General features: G+C 31.6%; 1 protein-coding gene across 2 annotated transcripts in view; it reads right to left on the bottom strand.

Annotated features, from left to right (window-relative positions):
- Positions 1 to 5,249: 5,249 nt before the first annotated feature.
- Positions 5,250 to 11,437, bottom strand: part of LOC127736620 (uncharacterized) — a 63,711-nt gene continuing 57,523 nt past the window's right edge. For both annotated transcript variants that reach the window (XM_052247179.1, XM_052247178.1), the window contains exons 4-7: positions 9,575 to 9,662; positions 8,614 to 8,696; positions 6,498 to 6,606; positions 5,250 to 5,370 (exon numbers count right to left, since the gene is read on the bottom strand). In XM_052247179.1, the coding sequence (XP_052103139.1) occupies positions 5,301 to 5,370; positions 6,498 to 6,606; positions 8,614 to 8,696; positions 9,575 to 9,662 (350 nt within the window). In that variant the 3' untranslated portion in view covers positions 5,250 to 5,300. The remainder of the gene's footprint in view (positions 5,371 to 6,497; positions 6,607 to 8,613; positions 8,697 to 9,574; positions 9,663 to 11,437) is intronic.

The following is an 11,437-nucleotide window of genomic DNA, read 5'->3' as shown; positions in this document are numbered from 1 at the left end:
TTCTTTATACTGATGAATATTTACATATTATTAAAATCTAAAACAGTTGTAGATAAGTTTCAAATAAATGCATATCATAACATTGATAACGGATTTTTGTTCACTCTTAAGTCATGTCTTAAAAAATAATCAGTAGAGTCGTACAAGATAAAGTCATTTGAAATATTTGGGCTTTTCTGGTTAAATAGGTTCAATCCCAATTATTGTCACATTAACCAATGATGTCTGTTTTGGTTGCTCTTCCAATTTTTTCACTATAACGGAATTATAAACAGCTGTCATACTAGTGGGAGGTTTAGCTTAATATAGAACTAGGTTTAACCCACCTTTCTTTGCGAAAAAAAGCCTGTAACAACTTAAGAGTATGACAGTTGTTGTCCATTCATTCCATTGGTTTGATATAGTCTAACGTTTGACTTTATCAGTTTTATGGACACCTACTTTCTAAATATACCTTGGAGTTCGGTATTGTAGTTAACAACTTTTAAGATTTTGTCATTATCAACCTCCTCAGTTTGTCGAACCAACGGTACTGATGTTTGACAAACTTTTTCTATTGGCCATGCTGAATTTATCTTCTTCTCTCATAGTGTTTGTCTGCCTCCCTGGATATTATTTCGTTTGAAGCTTATGAAATCTAATGAAAAAAGTAAAACAAAAATACTGAGCTCCAAGGAAAAATTTAAAAAAAAGGAAGTCCATAAAAACTGACTTAACCAAACACTATCAATCAACGGAACAAGTGAAAAGCAACTGCCATATTCCTGACTTGGTACAAGCATTTTCCGAAGAACATGGTAGGTTAAACCTGGTTTAAAGCCAGCTTGCTTGAAATTACATATAATAAGATGTGATAACCTTAACTTAACAAACAAAAAAATATTAATTAAAATTGAGCAACAAAAACCAAACATGGAAATACCTAATTATTAAAATGACTCTAATGCAAAAGAGAGGCGAACGATACCAAAGGGACATCCAAATTCATAAGTCGAAAATAAAATGACTACTCCATGACAAAAAAACAAAGAAAAAGACAAAAAGACGAACAACATCACACAACACACAGCATAAAAAAATAAAGACTGAGCAACACCAACCTCTCAAAAACCGGAACGGTAAGCAGATCCTGCTCCACATGTGGTACCCATTGTGGTGTTCATTCCTTACCAAAGAAAAGTATACGGTTGTTGGTGTGATCAGTTATACTCTCTACGGTGTTTTCTGTTAGAATTGTCATGTAATGATCAGTACGATCAAACAATCTTTTATAAATAAGCATGTTACTAAAAGATTTAAAGACTTTGCATAGGTTTTGAGAGCTATTTTACAGATATTTAAAACAACTCATCAACTTAGCAAGACAACCACAATTTGATTACTGCTTAATGTGTGTAAATTAAAACAACTGCCACCAATACATAGCTAGATACCTATGCAAATAGTTTATTATAAACCCATGCGATATTTCAACGATTGCCACATTATGTTATTTTTTTAACAAGGACTAGCTAATGTTTCAGGAACTTATAACTTCTTCGTATTTCTTGAATAATGGTCATGGAACACCAATTAGACAAAATGTTTAGTGCCAAAAATATAAAACTTTACATAACCTTCATAAATTGTCCGTTTATAAATTGATATATTATCAAGAAACTAAGGTCTCAATTCCACCAGACAAGGTTGACCTTCGATAGATTTGGCTAATATTCTATGTCCGTTTTTTGTCATTAAACTCTTAAACTTTTCCGATTATTAAACTTCCTTAGGTTTCAAAATATTCGAATTAAAGCATTTAAGGTAAATCGAGAAATAGATATAAAACGATGTGGTATGAGTGCCAATGAGACAACTCTCCATCCAAGTCATAATTTATGAAAGTAAACCCTTATAGGTCAAAGTACGGTCTTCAACAAGAAGCCTTGGCTCACACAGAACAGCAAGCTATAAAGGGCCCCAAAAATTACTAGTGTAAAACCATTCAAACGGGAAAACCAACGATCTAATCTATCTTAAAAACGAGAAACGAGAAACACTAATGAACCACATCAACAAACGACAACTAATGAACATCAGATTCCTGACTTAGGACAAGTGCAAACAATTGCAGCGGGTTGTTATGCGTCTAAAAGATATTTAGACACATAACTTTTATGTAGTCTTATTTTCATGTGTTAAAGAGTGCATAAAAACCAGAAGGACTACACAAAACAGCCGCAATTGTCTATTTTCAATATGAAGTTGAAACCTGGGTTTGACCAATAATTACATTGTTCTATTGACTAAACATTTACAAAGAATGTGTATCACTCAAATCATCGACAAAAAATTTACATCTGTCGCGTGCATGTTTCGCAATTATCCATAGAGCATATTAAATGTAGAGTTACGTAGAATGGAGCGGGACGAATATAAACTCGGCGTCATTAATTGACTTGTGACAAAAATACGATAAAGCAAAATATATAAAACATTCGAAAGCATTAAACCCCCAGCGACAAAAATTATATGGTCATCTTTGCCTTGGGAGTGTATTCTTAATTTTAGCTGAATTTCACACTTTTTTTGAACTTGAAAATTATAATGCCTGTTTAAAAGAATTTTCGACATCGTGGATGGTTTCTTCGTGGACCAGAAGTCCACTAGCAGGAGCACGGAATAACAGGCAATTAAAAAAACCCATGATATAATTGATTGGTAATTAACGCCACTTTCAGCGGTATTGGCTACTACATGGCGGTCAGTTTTTTATTGGTGGAAGAAGCTTGTTGCCTGGATAGAACAACCGACCTTTGACAATCCTAGTCAATTAAGATTGGAGTCGAGCGTGTTTTGAACTCACAACTTCAGTGTTGACACGCTGGTGATACAGTTGTTGGACTGCATAGATCACTAGGCCTTCAAGCCACCTCATTATATGAGATCATTAAGCACAACATGTTTGTCCAGACTAGCCTCTCTTTTTTTCGTTATAATAAGGTTGGAATGGAAACAAATTGACGTAAAAGGAACACAAAACACCCCTGTCAAAGCTGATCTGGCTAAAATAAACCTTGCCTTGGTGATTTCCTACCATAGTTTGAGCTCAAATGCACATTTGTTTGAACAGAAAATTTTACAAGTAAACTATCATTAATAAATCAAGCCAGAACCGAATTACTGGTGACTGCGTTGATGGTTCCCCCAGGAAACCAGCAGCGATATTGACAAAGCAGTAGGTATGTGTTTAACCATGTCCATTCTTCCGGTGGTCAATCATTTAAAAAGTACATTAGAGAAGTACTAGCATATCACTAAAACAAACAATATTCTAAAGTCTAGGTACAAGTTAAGTACAAGCAACATCATAAGCTTCAAATCAAATGAAAAACCCTATAAATGATACCAGGCTTATAATTGTGCATGTCAGACGCCAGTTGGTCTACAAAGTACACACCAGTGACACTCAAATCAAAAAAGTTAAAAGGCTGTGAATGTGTAACCTGTTATATATAGGCAGTAAACTTGACAACATCAAGAATAATTTAAGACGGACAAAAAACTGACTTTAGGATCCTTAGCAGAAAGCATATATTATATCAACACTCGTTTTTTTTGGTATGCGTAATGAACGTATCACAACTTAATTTTGTAGTTTTGAACATATAATATGTCTTTCTACGCAAGACTGGGAGGTTGACATTATAAAAACTTACATGTTACATCATCAAATCTGTCCTATTTCATATATGTTTGTCGTTCATCGGAATAAATCTGCGTACATTTTATAAGTTATGAACAGACCATGAAGATTCGTTTGTATCTTTAACATAATTAAGAATTAATGAAAATATGTTTTAATTTTAAACTGCACGAAAAACTTGGGATTATCCTATATCATTATCAGTGCATACTCAGCTGCAAGGCTATAAACTCAAAACTAAAGCCCTACATCTTCAAAGTTTTATGAAGTGTTTTTATCCCGCAGTTTTTATTGAAAAGCTTTTATAATCATACTTAAGGTACATTCGTTGTCAGTACGGATGGTAACCATGCAGCATAAACAGTTGTGGTGTTCTTTGTTCTGTATACATTCAGTTATATAATTAGTTCGCTATCATAAGACATCCAATTAAAGGAAATAAAGACTCACCACCAAATTTACAGGGGTAATACGATAGGTTTAACTAGTTGGGAAGTAATTTTTCATGCTCCATGGGCATGTCAGGAAAATTGATGAAATTTGTGTTGCTAAAACTCTAATTTTCCGTTTTGTTTAGTCAGACTGTGCAGGGTTGTCATAGTGTGTTTCACTTGTAGACACATGGTCTAGACAGGAAGAAGAAGCGAAAAGTGTGGAAAGCTTGTTCAACGTCAACACATTATTTGCTTTTACCAAGCAATGATATCTGCGTTGAATGTTGTTATTCTGTCTTTGTTAAATGGGTGTTTGGATTGCATTGGTGTATGTTATTTTTTGTTTGTTTGACGGATGTTACACTTGTCAGTAATACTGTCATTTTTTTTTTGGTTAATTCCTGTTTCCTTTTGAAAGGGTTTGTTTATATGTCTTGTTGTTTTTTTATTTGACTAAGGTGATCTTTGTCTTTTTGTATAACCACCCCTTCAATCTTCTTTCATTTTACAGATACAAAAGCGAATAATATTACGTGTTTGCAAGTTGTTTTTTTTACTAAAAAATAATAATTTTTGGTCGTGTGAAGTATCTTCTTTCCTTGAAGAAAACTTAACAGGAAGACCTTTCCACTCTACCCCTTTTCAGAAAAAAAATAGACAAGAAAGAAATTTGAAGCTTAAGATGAATCGGTATGTGCACCATTCATTCTTGAAATTAGTTTCTTTTCATCGTAAAATACATTTTCTTATTCACATTCTTTTGCACGCATAGATCCCTTTTCACACTGATCTAAGATTGCTAAGTTGGCTTCTTATAAACCTTTGTATGAATTGTCAATTGGAAGAGGTATATTGTTTTTATAATATAATCTACATAATGTGGTTATTAAAAAAAACATCAGACTAACGAAGGTGACAAATGATATTCTAACTTTTAGAAGTATGACAGTATGGTAAGCGCATGCCAGCAATAACACTAAAGAAAAGATATTTCAAATATGTTATCTGCTATCTGTTTTGTGCTTCATATGCATCAGTTTCCATTAAGCATACTATCATATATACCGATGGAGGAGACTTCTAACATCATCGTCAGCTTAAGACTTTTTGAAATAAGAAACAAATCTATATATGCTGTCAAATCTAACTAAATTTTATTGAAAGACAATACACTCTCTTCTTTATTTTTTGCAAGTGACTTTCGCACCGTTCACATACCATAAGTCGTGGCATGCTCCACAATATACAGGACTGAAAGAAGACAAAAAAGACATTTGTAATCGTGGACAAACATCAGTTTTTTTCATATAATCCTTAAACTATACTAGTACATGTCATTGCCACTACTGCTTATAGTCGAATTGATATGTAAAATGAATTGTAAGATTGAAGGAGGATCTGTTTACCCTTCCGGAGCACCTGAGATCACCCCCAGTTTTTGGTGGGGTCCGTGTTTCTCAATCTTTGGTTTTCTATATAGTTTTGTGTACTGTTGTTTGTTTGTCTTTTTCTTTTTTAACCATGGTGTTGTCAATATAAAAAAGAAGATGTGGTATGATTGCCAATGAGACAACTCTCCACAAAAGACCAAATGACACAAAAATTAAAAACTATAGATCAGCGTTCGGCCTTTAACAATGAGCAAACCCCATACCGCACAGTTCGAAATGACAATGTAAAACAATTAAAACGAGAAAACTAACGGCCTAATTTTTTTACAAAAAATGAACGAAAAACAAATATGTAACACATAAACAAACGACAACCTTTAAATTACAGGCTCCTAACGTGGGACAGGCACATACATACAGATGTACTTTCGATTTATGAGTTTGATTGTCCCTTTAGTATCCTTCGTCTTTCTTTTGAAACGCTCACTTTTACACCAGACGTACATTTCACGTTTGTTTTTTTTCGTTTTATTAATTGTAGCATTAAAAAAAAAGCAGTATTCTAATAAATCAAATGTTGCACACATTAACCTTTGATATATGCGATTGAGTAAACTAATATACGTACAAATTGTTAGTGTGGGAAGCTAGATTCATTTTCTGTATAGCATGTTACCTTTCATAAAATTATATGAATTCTATATCTTGGTAAACAAATAAATAATTCGAAAAACGACGTCAGAATATATAAAAAACGTATCTTGTCAATCCGTCAGTCATACCACTATTGTCGCTCGTGTACTATTTTTATCAATTATTATAATTCCTATTGTGAACGTTAAATGATGGTTTACTTGATTTGAAACCATACATTGATTATATGATAAGAACATTTGGGACCAATTAGTGTGGTTTTATTTGGTCAATACACGTGCTTCTTGAATGCAAAAAGTTAAATCATCATGTAAGAGTAGATATTTTACTTACCAACACTTAGCGTTTGGATAGCCTTTACAGCTTTTAAAACCACATGGATTTACACATTTCACTATACTAACTCCTGGTAAACAGTCAGTGCTATCTGGGCATTGGAATTCTACAGAAAAGACATAAGCGACCTGTTTTTTTAATTATCATTGATAAAGGCAACAGTTGTATACCACTGTTTAATAGTCATAAATCGATTTAACGAAAACACATATAATCCACAAACCAAAACCGAGGAAAACAACGGAACAACTGAAACACGAAACTGCTACAAAATCAAACGCCAACATACATAGAAACAGACTATTTGATAATAACTGCCATATTCCTGACTTGGTACAGGACATTTTTAGAATAAATGGTGGATTGAACCTGGTTTTATGGCTAGTCAAACCTCCCGCTTATAAGGCAATTTTAATAGTACCGCTAAAGTGACAACATTACGTACAAGAATACAGTACAAATAAACACAAGAACACTCAGGACAGAAAAATAGATTAATGAATAATATAATAGTACATTACAACAGGTAAACCACAGATTGACAACGGACACCTCTCATTAATTTACGACAGTTCACATGTAAACCACAAAAGAATTATGAACTCTGCGTCACATGAATGTACCAACGCCACAAAAAGTGACGTCACATGTAAATTTCTAAAAATACAATATAAAATTGAGATTAAGTTTGTAATGGTGTTATTCTATGTATTTTCTAACCATTACAAGAATATTGATATAGAATTGTGTTAGTAATGGTGTAATTATTTTTATTTTCTAACCATGTGTTCTTCTAAATAAAAACTGTGTAAAATACATCTGTATATTAATGAGATTATGTTAACAATTCCGATGACCTCAAGCATACGATAAATTTGAATATCTATTGATTTACTTTTTAGTTTAAGCTTCCCTGAAATTATAAATTTTATTATTTGATTATCTTAACTAATAACATAGACATCTTTGCATTTAAAAAAAAAACCAAAATGATTCAGTGTTTCTTTCAAGTTTTAAACGTGAAATTTCAAAAAATGTTGGATAACTGTGATATTCTTATTATAGATATGAGCCTTATTACTGATAATCGTAATCGATCATTAATCGATCATAAATCGATTACATAATGGATTTTTGTGTAATTGATTACTCTACTTTTTGTATGTAATCGATTACATTACTTCTTAATAACTGTCAATTGCATGCTACAATATAAAAACAGAATGAGAAAGCCAGTTTATTACAAATATGCTGCAAAATGGACATGGACCCTTGCAATCAATCAATTCTTTTTGTTGTAGATCTTTTTTGTTCAATATTTTGCACATATTTACTGAAATACTGACTTAAGCTTTGTGTTTTTTTTTATTCATTATTAACCGACATATTTGAATATATTTCGATCAAACAAGTACGTTATTTAAAGTTTCCTCTGCGATATACAGCTAATTTGATAGAATTAAAATTCAAATTATAATTACACTCATGTGTTTATCTTAGTGTTTTAGTAATCATCTTAATTACAGGTTAAAATAATGTCAATGGAGTAAAAACATGTAACCTTCGGCAATAATTTAGATCTCACACTAATTGGACATAATTGAAATAATAACAAAGTCTGCATGTCATTTCTTAAATATCTTTTATCATCTGATCTGCCTTCTTCATTCATATTTTTTTACTCATTTTTAGATTAACTAATCCCCTCGGTCATACTAGCTGATCTATGCTTTTTGATATCATGTCTAGTGCCCAATTCATTTTATTACTGAAAAAAATTGTTAACCATTGTTGACACATAAAAAGGTTTATTATGAAGGTTCTGTTGAATTGTATCTTTAACACACTTCAACTGTATAAGCACTGTATATCTGTATATCGCACGCGCGAAATATTAAAAACGACAGCAAGTGAGAGGTTTGATTTTATTCATATTGATCTAGTTGTGATTTCATTCAATAACAGATTATGAAAAATATAAAAGCAGATCTTACAACGTTATTTTATAGAAAAAAAACAACACGAAAACTAAGTTAATATGGTACATTAAATGTACATTCCAAAAATAGTTTAATTTTGTTTAGTAGTTGCACGAGCTTTATTGATAACCTACCACATCGCTCTGTTACGTCCATCAAAGAGCTACCACTGTCTTCATACCATAGACGTCTACATGCACCACCACAATAATTGTTCCTTGGAAAAGTAAATTACCATAGACATAGTTTAATCATTGACAACAGCGGCTAAGTAAAATATGAACTAAATGGCCTAAAATGGTCATGTATATTCTAAATTCATAATACTTTTAACTGAAAATAAAATAATATTTTTTTCAAGATACTCATAATTTTCTATCCTTAGGCATGGATGTCCTTAGCTGTATTTGTCACAATCTTAAAGGATTTTTATCTTCTATGCTACTGAACTTCGTACTTGCTTCGGCTTTCCAACTATTTTTATTCGAGCGCCACTAACGAGTTTTATGTAGACGAAACGCAAGACTAAGGTACAAAGCTATCCAAACTGCCAATGACATCAAAATTCTAAAACTAAACAAGCAATGAGGTCTGACATTAAACAAATACCGATAAGGATACAGACTTATAACAGGCGCCGGCATACTAGAACATGGTTGGGTTACATACATTTTTTGTGCCTCTCAGCCGTGCCCTTTAAATGATGGTCTGACGACTATGAAACGATAAATAAAAATCATGGATCAAAATTAGTGCATGTAAAGACCTTGACTCTAAAGTGGTGATATAGTACTCAGTATCTGAAAACAAAACCTCAATAACAAACTAAACAGAAAAAAATATAATTCTGCCTCAAGATTAGTCATGTTATTTAAAGCGAGTCGGGAGTGAATAATCTCTTAACAGATAAAATCATGCAATCCTTTTCTGGAATCTCAATTGCTTTTTAATTCAGGATTTCCTTCAAAAACAAAAATCAATATACAATTTTTCATTTGTTTTATTTTTTTCAAGTTCCATAGAATTTGTAATTGCTTTCACGAAGACCATATCGCCTTTTAATTTTTTACAAAATACCAAGAAGAAAAAAATTACCTGCATACAGCTCCCTCACACTGGTGTCCTTGACACGGGGTTTTTGTACACCGAAAATGAACCACTCCTTCTGGACATACTATGCATCCTGAAATATTTTGACAATGGTAACGTAGATATATTTGAAGTATTCTGATAAATATCATTCATAGAAGACATATTTCTACCATTTTTATTCATTAAAAACCAGTTGTCTGTTGAGAAACAGATTAATGTATTTTTTTTATCGGAAAGTAATAACTAAAGGATTTCAAAATGTTTCACTGTATAAGAATGCATAAATAAAGAAAAATCTTAAAAATCATGCATGACCTTCTGTTTTTGTTTTTAAATACAAATACAACTCTTAAATATGAATTCCAAAATAGACAGATTCAAATAATGAAATACTTACGATAAATGTATTTTAATTCCTTGTACAAGTTAGTTGTAAAATTGGATGAAATTGATAAATTGCCAATAAAAAAAAAAAAAAAAAAAACAAGATGCATTAGATATTATATTTGAGTTGGTCATGGTTGAGTATCAGTAAACTGGATTGTTTCACATATTTTATTCACATTTTTCATAAAACTGTGTAAGGACATTAACTTGTTTGGGACTCCATGAAATGCCCTCCTTGCTCTATTTCATATACTTTTTTTATCATTCAAAATTACTAGTCAAACTGTATCTTACAATGATCACAATTCTGTCAGCTTTGATTAATATTAAATGAACGGGTCACTGACCCCGTTTGATGATGTATTAACAAATGTATTACCTTGTTACTTTTTAAAAATTACGTTTTTTTGTATATCATAAAAAGTAAAATAACAAAAATACCGAACTCCAAGGAAAATTCAAAACGGAAAGTCCTTTATTAAAAAGCAAAATCAAAAGCTCATACGTATCAAACGAATGGAAAACAACTGTCATATTCCTGACTCCGTACAGCCATTTTTGCATGTGTAAAACATGATGGATTCAACCTGATTTTATAGCTAGCCAATCCTCTCACATGTATGACAGTAACTAGAACACACTGACGGTTACCAAAGAAAAAAGAAATATTCTCATTTTACATCATTAAACAAATATTTCCGAGTAGCACCATATCGATTCCTAAATAAAAAATAAATAAATCATGCACTGAGTATATAAAAAGGTTTAAGATATTTTTGACATCAGTTTTGAATTTATTTTACGCACATCCTTAACAATTGTTGAACTTTTTAAAGGATTTTCATTCAATAATATTTTATCAAGTATAACAGTTACAATTAATTTTTTTCAGTTTAGAGTTCAACTTGCCAAGGTTGTTTACAAAATTTTACCATAACCTGTGACATAGCCCGTTTATTGTCTTTTTAATCTTAATAGGAAATCATCTACTTACTTTTAATGCAGATTGTTTACAACGGTTACCATTATCAAATGTTGACAATTTGTTTCATAAGTTTGTATGATATTTCATCATGTTCGTTGAAATAATTTACAACTATTTTCATCATAGCAAATGGCAAACAATCAAATGGAAACGATATGGTACAAATGATAAAAGAAACTGATAATACTAGTGAATAATTCATCAGCGATGTTTCTTATCTTATTTTGACAAAAAAGAACCAAACTGGCTGCTAAAAGCGAGTTATAATTTCACTATTTAGCTTTCATTATTTCTTTTACAAGTTTCAGTTTTTTTTTGTATCTAATGTACCTTTAATGTCGATTATTCTTTAGCCTTAAAATATAATAGGAATATGTTTTACCGCATTTTAACACTTCAAGTCTGTCTATGCGCATTGCTTTTAAAAACATTTAAAAAAAACAGGTATAGTCACAAATAAAAAACAAACGATAAAGTGCACAGTTACAGGTTTA

This window comes from Mytilus californianus, unplaced genomic scaffold (assembly GCF_021869535.1).
Source record: "Mytilus californianus isolate M0D057914Y unplaced genomic scaffold, xbMytCali1.0.p SCAF_34, whole genome shotgun sequence".
Lineage (NCBI taxonomy): Eukaryota > Metazoa > Mollusca > Bivalvia > Mytilida > Mytilidae > Mytilus > Mytilus californianus.
The sequence above is the reverse complement of the archived record's forward strand: the minus strand, read 5'-3'. Positions and strand labels throughout refer to the sequence as shown.